General features: G+C 38.3%; 1 protein-coding gene across 2 annotated transcripts in view; it reads right to left on the reverse strand.

Annotated features, from left to right (window-relative positions):
• ATATH8 (Protein kinase superfamily protein) overlaps positions 1-19226 on the reverse strand; it is a 51921-nt gene that overhangs the window by 23519 nt on the left and 9176 nt on the right. For both annotated transcript variants that reach the window (XR_016108082.1, XM_088973496.1), the window contains exons 3-8: positions 15066-15231; positions 8621-8673; positions 7952-8095; positions 7725-7829; positions 7501-7626; positions 1485-1685 (exon numbers count right to left, since the gene is read on the reverse strand). Coding sequence is in view for 1 of the 2 variants with exons in the window: in XM_088973496.1 (XP_088829622.1) it covers positions 1485-1685; positions 7501-7626; positions 7725-7829; positions 7952-8095; positions 8621-8673; positions 15066-15231 (795 nt within the window). In the remaining variant the exon portion in view is untranslated. The remainder of the gene's footprint in view (positions 1-1484; positions 1686-7500; positions 7627-7724; positions 7830-7951; positions 8096-8620; positions 8674-15065; positions 15232-19226) is intronic.

A 19226-nucleotide genomic window follows, 5' to 3' on the forward strand; every position in this document is an offset into this window, starting at 1 on the left:
TTGGATTTGGATACCATTTCTGCCTTGATTCCATAGATTTAAAATGATTAGTCCTCTCATGCCATTTCCAATTCCTCTAAAATACAGAATTTAGTGGCGAAAGCCCAATTTTTCTGAATTCCATAATGCTGCAAAATGGCCCAAATACAGAATATGAAATTTGTGGAATTGATGGTTCCAACTCCATTGTTAAATTCAAATCAAACCAAGCAACCAATTTTCATAACATATGAAACAAATAAAAAAAATCATAATTCATGCAACATTTTCCCCTAAATAACCAGAAAGCTTTAGGGGGGAAAACCTGAAGATATCTTCGTCTATTGTATGTTCCTTTCGTCCTTGCCTGCTGAGGTCATAGACACTCTTGAGAAAGTGATTTCCTAAAGGACTATCCTAACAAAGAGAAGAAGTTTCACATGGTAAAATGGGATCAGATTGTTCTTGGGCCTTGACAAGTTATGAGCAAAAACTTGTTTACCAAGTGGTTATGGTGATTTGGGACCAATATTGCTTCCTTGTGGGTCTAGTCCCTCAGTTTTAGATGCCACGTGAGCAATTGGGAAGTTGACTTTTTATTAACCTGCTGACCACAATCCAATGTTCCAAAATTAGGAAAGATCATAATGCTAAAAGAATTTGCAGGCTGCCTAGGTCAGGAATCTTCTCAATTAAACCTTGCTTTCAAGAATATTCTGGTGTAAATGACAATAGATTCCTGCAGCATTAGAGTTGGTTACTCCAAATCCTAGCAAAAGTTTGTTGCTTCGTGTCAATGGTTTGTCTTGGTAAGATACTTTGGATTGATCATTTGGTCTCCTTGCTGAGCAACATTCAAAATGTGTGCTGTGTGAAGCTGAGGAAGATTCCATCCCTCATCTTCCTCCCCGTTTCCTTTCACATTTGGCTCCATTTTATTAGACTTTCCAAACATCAAAGGATTATTCTATGATCTGCCTCTCTTATCCATGTGTAGCCAGTGCATGATTTTAGCAAAAGAGGGAGAATTTTGTGAATCATGCCCTTTATTAATTTGTTAGTGCATTTGAAATGCATAATAGTACAGTTTTTGAGAGTTAGAAGGGCTCAGAAATTCAATTCGCTGGAAAATTTAAAGGACACTTTCATGTTGGTCTTCCATCTTATCAGATTTCATGGAGGGTTTAATCATATTTGCAATTTTTAGTATAATATTTGGATAACTCATCATTTGTTAAGGTGTACATTCATCATATATGAGCCATACTGCCACACTTTTATCTTCTTGTAAAGGGGCCTTTTTCCCTCACGTTCTTTAATACAATTTTTATTTTAACTACAAACAGAAAAAAAAATAAAACAAAACTTTTTGCAATTCTAATCAGATTCCTAGACTTTCTTGGCTCAACTAGAGCCCCTACACCCACATTTCCAAAAAGAGGCCATGTGCAAAAGTTCCAGAAATAAAGAGAACAAGATTCTTGTAACAATCAACCATTACTTACCAGATCAAGAAGACGTTTTCGAGATTCAATTTTCTGTCTATCCAAATACCCAGGGCCATCATCAGTTGATATCTTGGCAGATAAAGAAAGTAAACTGTTTGGATTTTCACCAACCACCCACTGCATGGTCAGAACTCTCTTTCGGGTCAAGTGGTTATATACTTTTGGAACAAACATGAAAGGAAAGGAGGAATGAGCTTCCTGCAGAGAGCAGAAACAAATGAGGCATGAATTAAAATGGCATGTAATCATAGTATTATGTTGTTATTTACCTTTGCATCATCAGGCTATACCAGAAAGCAATTCAAACCTGCTTAACCAGATATTAGTGGCACAAAGAAAGGACATACATAACAAGGGTCCCATGCATGATGTATCCATACCAATATATCTTTCCTGCCATTTTGAGAGGGGGGAGGGATAATCATGATATGAAAAACCTCACAGTTCAACATTTCTTCCTTTTGGTACATGAGGAAAATAGTTTCTCAAAGAAGGCATATGGTTTCAAGTATGGTTATTTTTGTTGTTTCTAGGAACATTTATGAATAAAGGAACAGTTCATTTCTGAAGACAAACATCATTCAAGAAGGAAGCCGGTTGCTGATATTTCTATCTGATTGCAGAATGGTTTCTTTCTCATCAGGAATATGAAAATGTTAGAAGAGAAGATTTTAAGGATGGGTTATGGGATAACTGAATTGTAAAAGAGATGTGATGCATGTTTTTTACATATTTTATGCTATTAGGTGAAATTTCATCACCATTGGATTGTAATCTTTTTCTTTTTCAATGAAAATTGTACCTTTGCTATCAAAAAACAGTAGCAAATTTGTTGATCACTTAAGTTAAATCATTTATCTTTTATATATTTCTGGCAACTTTTTCTCTGTACAGCCATTAAAGGTCATATGGTTAATACTAAGTTTCAATTTTCAAACGAGGAAAAGAAAAATAAAGCATAACCTATAGTAGCAAAAGTAAGGGGAAAAGAAGGTAATCCGCAATTCTTCATTCCCGAAAAGGTGTCATGTCATAGATGCTACAATATGTGATAATTAATGATTAAGTTGTGAAACACACCTGCAGTAAATCAGAAAATATAGAAAAAAAATAAAGAAAGAAGAATGGAAGGTTTCAGCAAAAGCTTGTGGTAGAAGAAGAGGAAGGAAGAGAGAAGAGAAGATGTTTGATCTCTTCTCTAGTCCCCTCAAGATATCTTTTATAATGTAAAATTGAGCACAATTCCTTAGATGCCCTTAATAGGGCGGCCAGCACTAAAACTAATAAAGTAAACAAAAAGAAATAAAACCACTAAGGCCCATTCGGCCCATTCTCACTACACTCCCCCCCAAGCTGAGCATAGATGTCAATCATGCTCAGCTTGCTTACATAATGTTAAAGCTTTGCCTTTGGAATTCCCTTAGTTAAGAAATCTGCTAGCTGCTCTTTTGATGCAATGAAGGAAAGACACACCTCTCCTAAGGCCACCCTCTCCCGTATAAAGTGTTTGTTTACCTCAATGTGCTTAGTTCTATCATGCTAAATCGGGTTGTGAGCAATGTTAATAGCAACCTGGTTATCACAATATAGCACCAGTGGCTTGTCACATGAGACATCCATCTCATCAAAGAGAGATCTAAGCCACAACAACTAAGAAACCCCATGGACCATAGCCCTATATTCTGCTTCAGCTGAAGAACTAGCAGCCATTGTCTGCTTTTTATTCCTCCATGAAACAATATTCCTACCTACCATAGCACAATAACTTGATGTAGACCTCCTATCATCAACATTGCCTGCCAATCAACATCTATGTATGCCTCTACCTTCATATGACCATGTTTAGCAAACAGTATGCCCTTCCCATGAGTTCCCTTAAGATAGCACAATACCCTTTCCATTGCAGCCATGTGTGTGTCTCTAGGAGCATGCATGAACTGGCTTATTACACTAACAACATATGAAATGTTTGGATGAGTCATACAAAGATAAAGAAGTTACTCCAACAATCTCTGAAACACTCCCCTGTCAACTAAAATCTCTCCCTCACCAGCTGAAAGTTTATGATTCACATCAATAGTGGTGGAGGCAAGTGTAACACCAATTTTTTTATCAATAACAATAACTTTATTAATGATGCAAAGCTTTGTGAAACTTTAATTACAATAGGGGGAGGTAAAATGTCTTAACTCCCTACCAATAGGTTTAACACCAAGTTTCCCAATCTCAGTAAGAAGATCCAACACATATTTTCATTGAGAAATGAAGACACCTTTAGATCTAGCAACCTCAATGCCCAGAAAATATCGCAACTTCTCTAATCTTTGATCTCAAATTCAGAGTTAAGGAACTTCTTGTGTATCACTGCCAGTAACAACAATATCATCCATATAAACAATAAGAAATGTGACCAAAGTATTTCTCCTCTTAACAAAGAGGGTATGATTTGATTGAGTCTGGGCATATCCAAACTAAACAAGCAGCCCCAAACCTGTCAAACTAAGCACGTGGAGATTGCTTCAAACCATAAAGTGACTTCTTCAATTTCCACACCTTGCCTTGCATCTCCTTACCATGCAAACCAGGGGGGAGAGATATATTCTTCTTTAATGAGGTCACCACTCAAGAATGCATTCTTAACATCAAATTGATAAAGGGGCCAATCATAGCTCACTTCCAAAGATAAAAGAACCCTCACAGAAGCCATTTTAGCAACTGGAGAAAAGGTCTTAGTGTAATCTACCCCATACACCTGGGTATATCCCTTGGCAACAAGATGTGCCTTATATTTCTCAATTGACTCATCAAAATGATACTTGATAGTGTAAACCCACTTACACCCAACAAGTTCCTAGTTAGCAAATCAACAATGTCCTGGGTATTATTTTTATAGATTGCTTCTATTTTAGCCCTCATAGCATCCCTTCATTCTGGTTTGGCTAGGACTTCGGTTACTGACTTTGGGATGGGTTGAGAGGAAATGGAGGCTAGAAAGGAATAGTAGGCAAGGACAACATGCTATAAGAAAGATGTTTGGAAATAAAATGAGTTGTACATTTCTGCTTACCTTTTTTCACAACAATGGGAAAGTCAAGGTCTGGAAACATGGGTGTTGGTGGTAGAGATGTCAGACATGTCCTCTCTTCAGTGGTCGAGAGTGCCTGAGACTCAACTGGAGATGCGGGAACAACTTGTGTCTCCCTTAGTCTTTGCCACTGGTACCACCTCTAGAGAATAGGATGAGTGGTAAAAATAGGAGAACTAGCAGGAAGAGGGGGAGGAACAGGAATAGGAGATCTAGAAAAAGAAGAACCCTCCAATGGGAATGGGAGTAATTGTTGAAGGCTCAACACAAGACTCAACCAGAGTTAGCAAAGGGATGAAGAAAACAATTCAGGATTCTTCCCCTCAGAAGAATGACTATAAAAGGAAACTGACTATACAAAGGTGACATCCATGGAAACAAATCGAGATCCACTAATGGAATCAAAACAACAGTACACTTTCTATGTGGAGGCATAACCAAGGAAAATACACTTCCGAGCCTTGGGTTCAAACTTATATCTCTTGGAACTGGGAATGTGGCCATCGCATGTACAACCCAAGACACACAGAAGAATGGAGAAGACCTCAACATTGGGAAAGAGGACACCAAAAGGAGACTTTAACCCCAAGACACGGGAAGGCATACGATTAATAAGACAAGTGGTTGTTAAAATTACATCACTCCAAAATTTTACAGGAACACGGGTAGAAAAAAGAATACTCTTTGCAACTTCCACAATATGTCTATTTTTCCTCTTCGTTGCTCCATTTTGTTGTGGAGTATGGGCACAAGAATTTTGATGAACCCTAAATTTTTCAAGATAGGAGATAAGGTCCTCAAAATATTTCTTAGTATTGTCTGATTGGAATATTTTTTATGCGAGTATCAAACTGAGTGAGGATGAAATATTTCTAGACACCCATACAAGTAAATGGTAAGGCCCCACACATCAGGGTGAACAATGTTAAAAGGAACAGTCAATCTTTTATTGCTTGTAGGATAAGCATTCTTACAATGCTTTGAGAACTCACAAGACTCACAATGTAGACTCGACAGACTTATTCCTTTAAATAATTTTGGAAACAATTAACTTAATGAAGAAAAAAGATAAATGACCCAACAATAATGACATAACATGACACGACTAGTAGGCTTGGAAACAAAAGCAGTTCTTTGAGGTTGTACTTGGTTCTGCTCAGGTATGTCTAACAGATATATCCCATTCGCCTCATGGCCACTCCCAATCACCTTCTGAGAATCCATGTCTTGAAAAACACAATACGAAAGATAAAAGGTCACACTGCAATTTAAAGATTTAGTTAAATTACTAACTGAAAACAAATTGGTATTAAGTTTAGGCACGTGAAAAACAAATGATAAGGTCAGGGCATGTGATGTCTTGATGTTTCCCTTTCCCGTGATAGGGGCAAGAGAGTCTTTAGCAAGGGATATTTTGTCTCAGCCAGAAAAGAGTTGGTAAGAGGTGGACATGTGTGAAACACTAGTCATGTGGTCAGAGGTACCAGAATAAATTACCCAAGGGATTTTATGAGTATCTGAGATAAAAGCATGATTTGCAAAGGAACAAATACCCGAGTGTGCATATGCAAAGAAAGGAACGGTATACGATGAAGTAGATGTTGTAGCAGTAGACTCCAAGTGACTGATTATTCGACTATATTTCTCATACTCAGCCCTGGCAGCTGCAAGTTGTCCTCCCAGCAACTTCTCACCACTTTGGCTATGTCCCTGTTCACTCTGTGAGGAGGTGGCTACGTTTGCATTTCCACCAACTTTTCCATTCTGAAACCTCTTTCCACTGTTTTCTTTCTTGAGTCTGGCAGGAATGAGCTCTAGGTGCAACTTCCGATAGGTGTCTTTAGTGTGTTTTTAGTGTGATTAGGCTTCTTGCAGTACTCACAGATAACATCTTTCTTCCTAGTGTTGACCTTTGGCTTCATCCCAGCATTAGCATAGTGATCAACTTGCGGCTCTACAAACTGAATCTGCCTTCTGCTCTCCTCACTACTCACCATAGCATAAGCCTAAGACAAAGTCACCTCATCCTTTTCCAAAACATTCTGCCTCACAATATCATACTCTGGGTTGAGTTCGGTGAGGAACTCAAAGACCTGATTTCTCTCCACCAACTTCCTATGTGTTTCTTCATCCTTTGTATAACCCCAAACAACAGTCTCCATCAAATCAATCTCCTGCCAAAGAGATTTCAACATGGAGAAGTAGATAGCTAAAGGTTGCATAGAGTTTTCACCAACCCACTACTTTGTACTTTTCCTACATCCACCTTTCATAAGTAGGGTCATCCTCTGATTTCTTCTTGCTTTCGATAATGTACCCCCACTTCTCTCTACTACACACATGTATTTTAAATGACTGAGACCAAGCTAAATAATTGGTTCCATCAGCCGATCAGTTCTCCATACACACTATATATGGGCTAAGAAAGAAAAAAGATGTTGAAGGTGAGAACCCGCTCTGGCACCAAGCTGTGAAGCACACCTGCAGTAAATCACAAAATATAGAAAAAGAAAAGAAAGAAAGATGAATGGAAGGTTTCAGCAAAAGCTTGTGGAAGAAGAAGAGGAAGAAAGAGGGAAGAGAAGATGTTCGATCTGTTCTCTAGTCCCCTCAAGATATCTTTTATTTCTTAATTTAAAACTGAGTACAATTTCTTAGATGCCCTTAATAGGCAGCCAACACTAAAGAACTAATAAAGTAAACAAAAAGAGGCCCATAACTAAAAGAACATAAACTTAACAGAAATAAAACCACTAAGGCCCATTCAACCCATTCTCACTACAGATTATATCATTAAAATGATAAAAATGAGACGGGGATAGGGATGAGAAGACCCACATATGGCAATAGAGTTGAAGCTAACCATTCAAAACTTTCCTGCCCTCCCCATACAAAGTAGAGCCAAAAGAAAATCCAAACATAATATACCTTGAAACAAGAAGCATTTGCAGCCTCTAAAGTGTAATCCAATTCTCCAACCAAGCCTTTCCCGAGCTCATCAGCATAAAGGCGAAGGTCGCTCTTCCTTTTTGCCACCTTTTGCACTAGCCCTAGCTGAAAGAGTAAATTATGATTTATCTCAGACTAATCAGACAGTATATTTATAGATAGAGAGGACATAGTTATAAAACTGAGATATGGCTCAAACAAACCCCAAGCCGAAGTATATAAATATCCCGCACAACAACATGACGCAGGTTGGGACGCTGAACTTTTACAGCAACACTATCCCCATCAAGAGTAGTCCCCCAATACACCTGTTACATGTGTTGCAAAAATACATAAAGAGACTATTTTAATTAAAAAAGAAAAATGTCAAAATAAATTGCCAAATATGTATTTATTGTCATCATTGGACAATAGCAGAGGGAAGAATTACCTGACCAAATGAAGCAGCAGCTACAGGTTCTTCAGAGATGTAGCTAAAGATTTTGTCTACAGGACATCCTAGTTCTTCTTGAATGATCTGCATGGCAACATTTCTGGGAAAAGGGTCTATCTGATCATGGAGTTCAGACAGTGCCTGCAATTATGGCTCAAAGAGAAAAATACCAAAATAGATCATGTCTCCGTAATTTTATGCCTATTGCTGGATAGTGTACAAACAACTTTGAATAGAAGTCAAAGAAAGAACACTGTAACTTAAGGAATAATTAAATACAGAGTTTAGTTTCTAAGAGTGATACACAACCTTAATGGTATAAAAAGGTCAATATTAATCAATACCTAAAAAGTACATATTAAAACAGTATAGAGAAAGAAAGTAGCTCATTTAACAAACATAGAAAGAAATGAAAAAAAATAATATGAATAATATAACTATAGAAGAATGAGAAGAAAAAGATAATACAGAAGAAAAAAGAATTAGTACATCATGATTTTATTCAAACCTATTAGCAATTAATTTTCCCTTTATGAATCATCTAAGTAGATTCACTAAAGAAAGAAGCAAATTCATGCATACCAAAAGAAAGAAGTTATACTTGCACAGTTATGCAAGGTGTCTAAGAAATTAAAAATAAGCTCCAAGGAAAATCTGGAATCTAACCTTGGTAATCTCTGGACCGATGATATCTGGCCTTGTAGAAAGGGACTGACCAACTGCATTGGCAAGAAAAGACATGTAAGTAGCATATAAGACCTGTAGTAACTAATGGACCATGTAAGCAGCACAAGTATGGCCAAGCAAGGAGCATCTAGGCTACTTAGAGAATGGAAAAACACCTTGCTTTATGGGCAGTTTATCAGACAACTAAGTAACCGGGGAACAATTTTTCTTGGGTTTAAAACTGTTGAAGATTAATCAGTTTTATGATGTTTTTCTGAATAGATGTTTTATGTTAGTTGTTAGATAGGAGGTGGGGACCACAGTAGTTATGTGAGTCCAAATTTTATTATGTTTTTGAGTGTTATATATGCTGCTTATGTTTTGCTGCCCTATAAGGGCATAGTTGTCTTTGTATTGCTCTATTATTTTTAGTATAAATAATAAGTGAAGGGGGCGGCCAGATGATTGTTCTCTTTTCTTTTCAACTTCTCTTCTTCTCCTTCTCTCTTCCTTCTCTGTTCAAGAAACTACTGTTCTTTCATATTTTTTAATTCAACAGATTTCTACTTGGTATCAGAGCATCGGCTAGGGTTTCTTGAAGCATTCTCATGCAGCCCTAGATCAGCCGACTGCATGAAGTAGTAAAGGGCTGATCGATCTGCTATAGATTGCCCAGTTCTTGGATTTTTTGGTGGGATCTAGTCATCAAAAAGGTGATCTACTGTTCAGCATCAAAATCAGGAAGAACTAGAGTACGGGGAAGAGTCCCAAAAAAGTTGGACTCTTTGTTTTTTATCTAATCTTGGGCGCCCAGGTATTGTTAGTTTTCTTTTAATTTTTTGAAGAGGGAGGTTTGGTTTCTAGAATTTTCTGAGCCTCCCGGAGTGATCAATTCACTCCTCTCTGTTGGGAGGCGTGGAGAGGAGAGAGATTTCTCTCCAGGTAGTTTTACTGTAGTAAGATGGGAGAGTTGAAATACCGAAATGGAATCTACCGATACTGTGGGACTGGGTGTTGGAGGGGGTAGTGATATCTTTGGATTTGGGATTATTACTACAGTAAAACTTGATGGTACAAATTATTTGGAGTGGGCACAATCAGCTAAGATGGCTATTGGTGCCCGTGGAAAATTAGGGTATCTCACTGGGGAGGAGAAGAAACCTAATACAGACTCTTCCCGATGGGTGCAGGAGAATTACATGGTAATGTCATGGCTGTATAATTCTATGTTATCTCATATTGCAAAAAATTTCCTATGGGCTAATACTGCTAAGGAGATTTGGGATGGAGTGACTGAAACCTACTCTCAAAAGCAAAATGAAACTAGAACCTATCGGTTAAGAAATCAGGTGATAAGTATGAAATAGGGAGAAAAACCTCTTGTTGTGTATTTCTCTATACTGAAAACCCTATGGCAGGAAATAGATCACTTAGAAACTGTGGTATGGGAAAGTGTAAATGATGAAGCAACTTATCACAGACTGGTAGAGAGGAATAGGGTTTTGAGTTCTTGCCAGGGCTGAACCCTGAATTTGACATTGCTAGGCAGCATATTCTTTCTAGGGAGGGTGTGACACTCTCTTAGGCCTATGCCTTTGCCTCTAGAGAAGAGAGTAGGAGGAATGTAATGCTGAGACAGCCTGGGATTGACCAGTCAGCTATGGTTGGTACAACAAAACCTAAGCCAAATGGAGACAAGGGGAGTAGTGAGACTAGAAGGGAAGATAAGAAGGACTTGGTGTGTGATTATTGCAAGAAGCCTAAGCATACTAGGGACACTTGTTGGAAGCTTCATCCAAATCTTATGCCTAATTGGATAAGAAACAAGAAGGTAAATGCAAATGTAACCACTATAGGAGACTCTTTGGCCCCTCTTTCCCAAACTGATTGGGAATCCGTTGCAGTAACAGCAGTGAGAACAAAATTGGAGAGGTTTGGATAGCTTATGAGTAAGAAAGATTCACCTAGCTCTAGCCTTCCAAATGGACAGTAGAATGTAGGAGCCAACTACACTGCTTCCTTTGCACATACAAGTAGTTCATATGCAACTGCAAATCTTGCATCTACTTCAGGTAAGGAGGGACCTCCCTAGATTATAGACTCAGGAGCATCTGAAAACATGACTAATGCCCCTACCCTTTTCAGTTCCTATCAGTTGTGCTCTAGTAGAGACTGTCTCTACAACAGATGGTTCACATATGCCCACTGCTGGGAAAGGGACAGTTAAAGTGACCAATGGTATAACTTTGTCTTCTATTTTACATGCTCCTAGACTTCATACCATCCTACTGTCTGTTAGTTCTTTGACAAAAAATTTGAATTGTTCTATGACCTTTCTTCCTGGTAATTGTGTTTTGCAAGATTTGGAGTCAAAGAAAATGATTGGGAGTGGTCGTGAGGTGAATGGAGTCTACCTTCTGGATGGGATTCCGAGACATCAGGGCCATCATGTTAGTAGCAGCAGTAGTAGTGGGTCAGAGTCAGTGAACCAGATTATGTTTTGTCACAATCGCTTGGGACATCTTTCTTTTAGTTCTTTGAAATGTCTTTTCCCAAAGTTGTTTGAGTTTGTTCAGTTATCTACTTTGGAGTGTAAGAGTTACCAGTTAAGAAAGCATTGTAGACAGTCTTTTAAACCAAGCAATAAAAGTACTTCTGCTTTTAATATTGTTCATACTGATGTATGGGAGCCATATCATATTCCATGAGAGGATTTCGTTACTTTCTCTTGTTTGTGGATGATTATACATGATATTCTTGGATATATTTGATGAGATCACATGCTGATGGTTCTCACACAATTTGGAGTGAGAACTAAGGCTTTTAGATCAAATAACGCCAGAGAGTAATTTGAGAAGGACCTAACCACATATCTCTTAGAACATGTTGTAGTTCATCAGAGCAATTATGCATATACACTGCAACAGAATGGAGTTGCTGAGAGAAAAAACAGACACATTGTGGAGGTGGCAAGGAGTCTTATGGTGTGTGCTTCAGTTCCTGTGCAGTTCTTACAACCGTGCATTTGATTAACCGTGTTCCTTCAGGGACCTTAGGGTTTAAGGTGCCATTTAGTCTTCTTTTTACAGATGGGGAGATATTTCATATACCTCTAAGTGTTTTTTGTTGTGTTTCCTTTGTTCACATTCTTGGCCCTCATCGCATGAAATTAGATCCTAAGGCCAAGAAATGTGTTTTTCTTGGGTATGTTCAGAACCAAAAGGGGTATTGCTGTTATGACCCAGTGTCGATGAGCGGATTTGTCACTATGGATGTTGCCTTCTTTGAATCCACCTTCTTCTTCTCAAGTGGTTCTCCTCAGGGGGAGACTTTTGGGGAAGAGAACTCACAATCTGTTCCTCTTCCTGTTTCTTTGGTGCCTCCATCAATTCAGCTAGCACCTCCATCAGTTCAGCCAGCACCTGCACCTCTAGTTTCATTACTTGAGCCACTACGGGTAGCCTCACAGAAATATCAGCGCCGACAGATGATGGTTGACTCCACACATCCTCAACCCACACCACTCTCTGTCAATCCTTCTAAAACTCCAGATTTGGCAAATACAGTTCCAGGTATTCCTCTTGAGCCTGAGCATGCTATGTTTTCTGATGATAATGTTCATGTCCCTATCACCATTGTTGCAGTTGATCCCACTAACCTTGATCTTCCCATTGCACTTCGTAAGGGGAAGAGAAAGTGTACAGCCCACTACATTTCACACCATCTTTCCTATAGTGCCTTATCACCCTCTTACCGTGCTTTTCTTTCTTCCCTGGATTATGTATCTATACCCAGGAATGTTACTGAGGCTCTCTCCAAACCTGAGTGGAAAACAGCCATGCAAGATGAGATGGATGCTTTGGTCAAAAACCAAACTTGGGAAATAGTTGACCTCCCCTCAAATAAGGAGACAGTCGAATGTAGATGGGTATTCACAATGAAGTATAAGGCCGATGGCAAAATAGAGAGGTACAAGGCAAGGTTGGTAGCAAAAGGGTATACTCATACCTATGGTGTTGATTATCTGGAAACCTTTGCACCAGTAGCTAAGATGAATTCAGTTCGTATCCTTTTATCTCTAGCAGCCACCTATTCATGACCCTTGTTCTAACTTGATGTCAAAAATGCCTTCCTCAATAGTGATTTACAAGAGGAGGTATATATGGACATTCCAGCAAGCTTTTATGAAAATGTTGGTAAAGGAAAGGTGTGCAAACTCAAAATCTCTGTATGGACTGAAACAGTCACCTGGGGCTTGGTTTGACAGGTCCAGAGGGGCACTCATCTATTTTGGATACACACAGACACAGTCTGATCACACCCTCTTTGTGAAGAGGAGAGATGCTCTGGTGTCAATTCTGATTGTGTATGTGGATGATATAGTGGTGATAGGAAATGATCTGGAGGAGATTGATGATCACAAAAAATCATTGCAACAAGAATTTGAGATCAAAGATCTTGGTGAGCTCAAATACTTCTTGGGGATTGAAGTTGCAAGATCCAAGCATGGGATTTTCATTTCATAGACAAAGTATGTACTTGACCTACTGTGGGAGACTGGGAAGTTGGGGACCAAACCAACAGACACTCCTATTGATCCAAATCACAGAATTAATGGTGTGGATGGTGAGTTGGTAAATGATGTGGGGAGATATCAAAGAATGGTGGGCCGACTACTATATTTGTGTATGACACGACCAGATATTTCTTGTGTTGTCAGTATTGTGAGCCAGTACATGCATGCACCTCGGGTTCAGCACTGGGAAGCTATTGAGAGAATGCTTGCATATCTGAAGAAGCATCCTGGCATAGGCATTCTTTTCTCAAATCATGAGAATCTGAAGATAGAATCCTATACAGATGCAGACTGGGCAGAATGCTTAGATGACAGGAGGTCTACATTAGGAGTGTGTACCTTTGTAAGTGGAAACTTGATCTCCTGGAAGAGTAAGAAGCAAGCAATTGTGGCAAGGTCAAGTGCAGAGGTTGAGTATAGATCCATGGCTCATGGTGTCTCAAAGATTCTTTGGGTTAGATCTCTTTTGAGTGAGATTGGGGTGAAAGCAGAGGAACATATGATGTTATACTATGACAATCAGGTTGCAATCAATATTGCCCACAATCCAATTCAGCATGATAGGACGAAACACATTGAAGCTGATAGACACTTTATAAGAGAAAGGATAACAACTGGAGAAGTTTGTTTGCCTTATGTCTCTTCAGAGTTGTAGCTGGCTGATGTTCTCACTAAAGGGGTGGCAAAGAACAAGCTTAAACATGATCCACACAAGTTGGGAATGTGTGACATTTACTCCCAACTTGAGGGGGAGTGTTGAAGATTAATCAATTTTATGATGTTTTTTTTAGTAGATGTTTTATGTTAGTTGTTAGATAGGAGGTGGGGACCACAGTAGTTATGTGAGACCAAATTTTATTATGTTTTTGAGTGTTATATATGCTGTTTTATGTTTTGCCACCCTATAAGGGCATAGTTGTCTTTGTACTGCTTCATTATTTTTAGTATAAATAATAAGTGAAGGAGGCAGCCAGATGATTGCTCTTTTCTTTTCAACTTCCCTTCTCTTCTCCTTCTCTCTTCCTTCTCTCTTCAAGAAACTATTTTTCTTTCATATTTTTTTTTGGTGAATTTTCTTTCATATTTTTTAATTCAGCAGATTTCTACCAAAACCACAATATACTATAAAGCATATAAAGTGTTGACTATATAACTTTTAAGTGCATGCTCCCAGGACAACATTATTCCTTGGAACCCTCTAATCAATGAATCTTTTATATTAAAAAAAAAAACAATATGATTGTTTTGGGGTTCTCTCACTTTTGCATTGTTTTCACAAACTATTCAATTAAGTGTTGTTAGATTTCTTTTCCATTGGTAACAACATATCAAGAAAAATTTAGTAACAGAAGCAAGAAAGGGAACAGTATAGAAATAGCAAGAAACCCTGAAAGGAAAAGAAAAGAAATCCAGGCTGACCAGCAGCCCCTAAACTGGAAAGACTGAGCCCCAAACCAGGCCCTGAAACATCTCACTCCTACCCCCCCCCCCATATCTGCTAGCTCATTGGCTGATCTTTGGATAAAGAGCATTATGCAGTACCAGTTTTTATGTCCATCTCTTTATGTTAATTTTTTTTGCATAACACGCCTTTACTATGTTATAATTTATAAAAAAAGTACTACGGTTATTTCAGTTGAAGGGGCCACAAGAGTGAGAAGTAAACCGGATTTAAAATAGTCTAGTCCCCTAGACATCTATGATAATATCAAACACAAAATTTTAAGTTTATTATTTCTTTTTGTGGGTGGCAAAAAAGTTAATTGTAGAAGATTATGGAAAGCAAGAAAAAAGAAGTGAATGGTAAAGGTGAAATGATCAGATAAAACTTAAATATTTGTTTCAATTGTCTATTAAACCATCACTAACCTTTGATAAAAGTTGGACCAAGATTCAGCAGTGTTTCTTTCAGCACCCTCCCAAAGTAGTATTCTGAAGTATTATCATTACCATCTTTATCCACATCCCACCTGTTGAACTTGAGAATTCCTGATATCCGCAATTTAATGGCAGCAGAAGCAAAGGAGGAAAAAACCTTCCAATTCCACATGATCACATCCGATTAGAGCACAATCCGGGCAACTTTACTAATTAAAGCAGAGATTTTATCACAAGCAAAAGACCTGAAGGCTATGCAAGGCAAGAGAGAAAGAAAACTTAAGCTCAGGTCAATCTAGAAATTGTTGTCCCTAATAGCTCATTCATGTTGATCAGATAAGCAAACATTTCAAAAGAAGTTTCAGGCCAATACAGTAAAAAGGTTGGGTAAATCTTAGCACATTTCAAATTTTCAACTAGAACCTAGGATAGCTTAACAACCACTGAAGCACATCATATTGTTGGGGCCACACCACCATAGGTTTCACCTACAAGATCCAAGCACCGGGATCTATATGTTTAGCATTGTGCAACTTAAAGGACTTGCATGTCATGTTGCAACAGTTGAAGATCCAAAAGATTGATATGTTCTGTGTTGCAGTAATTTTCTTTTATGATTGATAACAGAAAAATTCATTAATTTATGGTAAGGAAAACATGTGCCAACCACTGCTATAAGAATTTAGGCTAGAAACTGCTACCTCACCCCCTTTTACAAGCATCCGTTTTACATATGACTCCGGGGACTCCCCAAAAAAGTACTCTTCTATTAACCCCTGCCTTGCTAATAATCAGCTTAACTATTAGTTGATCTTTGAGTCCACTCATATTTCTCTCACTTATGCTGGTAAGCCCAGAACCACTATCATTATTTTTAACGAGTTTACAACTACTTGAGTCCCCTTCTACTAATAGGTATTTGTAGTCAAGTGTTTTCACCAGCTTCAGACCTTGCAAAACAGCCAACAGTTCAGCCCTTGTTGAGTTGTCATGGCAGCCAATAGACCCAGAGAATATGGCCATTATCCTCCCATTTATGTTTCTAAGTACTCCCCTGCACACAACCGATCGAGGTTGTCTAAACAGTATTCACCAGAACTTAGCTTGATGATACAATGGGCTGACAAATTCTAACTACAACAAAATTATGCCCTAATTATAGTTGAAAGTGCAACTTTCTTCTAGTCCCGAATGATATTGTCCATGGAGGATTGAAATGCTTTCAAGGATTTAACCAATTAGCCACTTTAATCATGATGCTTTCTAGCAAAAGTACTTTGGCTGAGCCTTATTTTTGAATATTCTAGTGTTTACTGTGTTTTAGCTTCTTTTGTGTTGCAATATTTGAAAGTCCAAAAACTAAATAAGTTTTGGTGGTAGCATTATTGATGTAGGCCCATCCCAAAACCCAAGCCTAGCCCAATTGGACAGGCCCAGTAGTAGGGATTATTCAGCACCCTCGAAGACTTATTCTAGAAGTAAGGCCCTACAGCAGGTCCTGATATGGCACATTAATGGAACTAGGGAATTGGGCCGAATTGGACACTAGGGGTATTTAAGTCACTTTACAAGTTTTTTATGGGGTCCAATGATAGGGTCTGATTTGTCTAGTTATTGTTGGTTTATGTTTAAAGTTTCAGAATCATTGAATAAATAGTTTAAGAGTTGTTAAGTCATCTTCAAATTGAAATGGCAATTCAGTAGATTTCTATTTTGAATCCTACTAGTATTTCTTATGGGTCTACCAGTCTACAAATATGTATGGACATTTTAAACAAGAATGAACGAAGTTTATTTGAGATCTCACAGAATATGCTATTTGTGGTGAGTGATTTCCATGCCCTAGACCTAGAGTGATTATAGGTGCCATGTTGAGTGATTCCAGCAGATTCTCTCTCTCTCTCTCTCTCTCTCTCTCTCTCTCTCTTTTCTTTCTTTATCTTTCCAGAAATCATTACACCACCCATATGTCCTTACATCCTTTCATTCCCCCAAATAGACCCATTCATGGACCAAGCTTCGGGCTTGGCTTTACACTGCTTCAGGCTTGGGCTTTGGGCCAGGCCCAATCAAATTTTGATAAAAGCTAAGCTTGAGCCCGACCCATTAATAGGTCTCCCTCCCTCCCTCCCCTCCTAACCTCATCCTTTGGCCTTCAAGTCTTAACATCACCCAGCCATCCTTTTTAGGCCCTAGGTCTTCACTATTGGGGCCAATCCCCTCATTTAAGGCTTATGGGCCTCTCAACCTGGCCCATGTTTGAGCAAAACAAACAAGCTAGAAGAGAATATTCAAGAATGTGCCCCAAGATATTTCATGTTAATTTTTTTATTTATTTTATTTGGTTGTTTGACTATGAAATAGGGTTAGGGTTTTCCTCTCTCTATAAATAGTTGTATTTTTTTATGGGTAAACCATTAAAACTTTATTAATTAACAGAAAAAGATATGTGCATAGTGCCAGCACCCCTTTCTAGTTTTACATATGTACAATGTTAACACCTTGCATCTAATTTATATTACAACTTGGCCCAAAATAAATTATTCCTTGTTGCCCCTTGCTTGGCTAAAGTCTTCCAAGCTGTTCGCCAACCTGCTAACCCAATGAATGAAGCCACAAGCTCTTGCAGCAAGAATCTTTTTCTCAGTACAAACCTACACTGCTATACCCCTTAACTGTTGTTCCTCATCAATACCACCGCCTTAGAGTCTCCTTCCACTGTTTCCTTAACCCTAGGTTTCTTCCCAATCTTAATCCTTGCAATACAGATAATAGTTCTGCCCTTAAAGAATTGCCAATACCAACTGGTCTAGAGAAGATAACTACAATGCCTCCATTAGCATCTCTAAAAAAGCTCCACCAATGCCTAATAATCTAGTATTTCTAGTATTCCCAAAACCGTATCCATCAAAATCCATTTTTTCGCTGAGTTGTAGTCAATGGGTTCCATCACACAATCATTCCTCTTTTGGTTGTAGACGCATTAACCACCTCAGTCCACCCTCTTATGATGCCATCAAAGGAGAGAGCATCAAACAATTCCATTGTCTTTACCTGATGTGCTACCTTTATAATTATCTTTTGATATTTTCTACAGTCAGCTCTTTGACCTTGATATCTCAATGAAGATTCTTTCGTTTCTTTCCATCTACAACAACCATAGAATGGTTGCCCTAGTAGTTCTCCACACCACCCTTCCTCTTCTAGTAGGCAAAGTGATCAAATTAGCATCAAACAATCTTGCAATGTCAGTTGGGGAGACCATCTGCAACCAAAAAGATGAAAAAAACCACTCCCAAATGCTAGCTATAACACCACAGGAGATTAGTAAATAGTGAGTTGACTCTCCACTAGAAAAGCATAAAACACAAACATGAGAGAAGAGGCACCAATTGGGTCTCTTCTTGTGGAGGTTCTTACAAGTATTATTTTTTGAATGGTAAGCCTCCCAAAAAAAAGCCCTAATCTTTGGAGGTATTGGTCAGCTCCAAATTTCTTTCACTGAAAACAACTGTGACAGGCTCGGAGAAGAGGACATAGCACGGAAAAAATAGGCATAAGAGAAAACACCTGAAGGGAAAGCAGTCCATATACATTGATCCAATGAAGTAGGGCTTGGGAAAACTCCTCAAGAGACTTCTATAACAAAATGGCATCATGGGATTCACGTCTCTAAGGCCTCTGATCAAAGATAGTTGTGTGTGTATTTTCTTTCCAAAATTAGTGAAGAATGAAGTTCATTTTTCTGTAGCTCTTTAAGTTTATGCATTGAAGAGGAATCCTGTTTCTCTCTTTTGATGGAAACACAATTAATCTGTCTCTTGTCTATCTCTCATTCTTTTCTCTCCTTTCTTTGATTCCTTTCATTTCTTTTTCTAAAGTCAGTGAAAAATGAAGTTTGTTTTTCTGTAACTCTTGAAGTTTATGCTTTGAAGAGGAATCCGATTTCTCTCTTCTGATGGCAATACAAATATTTTTGATAAGTAAATAGAAAATTTTCATTAAAACTTATGATGGCAATACAATTAATCTGTCTCTATCTCTATCTCTATCTCTCCTTCTTTGATTTCTTTCATTTATGTAAAAACTTCTCAAGGTGTTGCACAAACCCCCTTCCATGTGAAGCATGCCAAACCAATCAATCATAGGTGA

The sequence above is a fragment of the Nelumbo lutea genome, chromosome 2 (genome assembly GCF_056320005.1).
Source record: "Nelumbo lutea isolate HS-2025 chromosome 2, American lotus-T2T, whole genome shotgun sequence".
Taxonomy (NCBI): Eukaryota; Viridiplantae; Streptophyta; class Magnoliopsida; order Proteales; family Nelumbonaceae; genus Nelumbo; species Nelumbo lutea.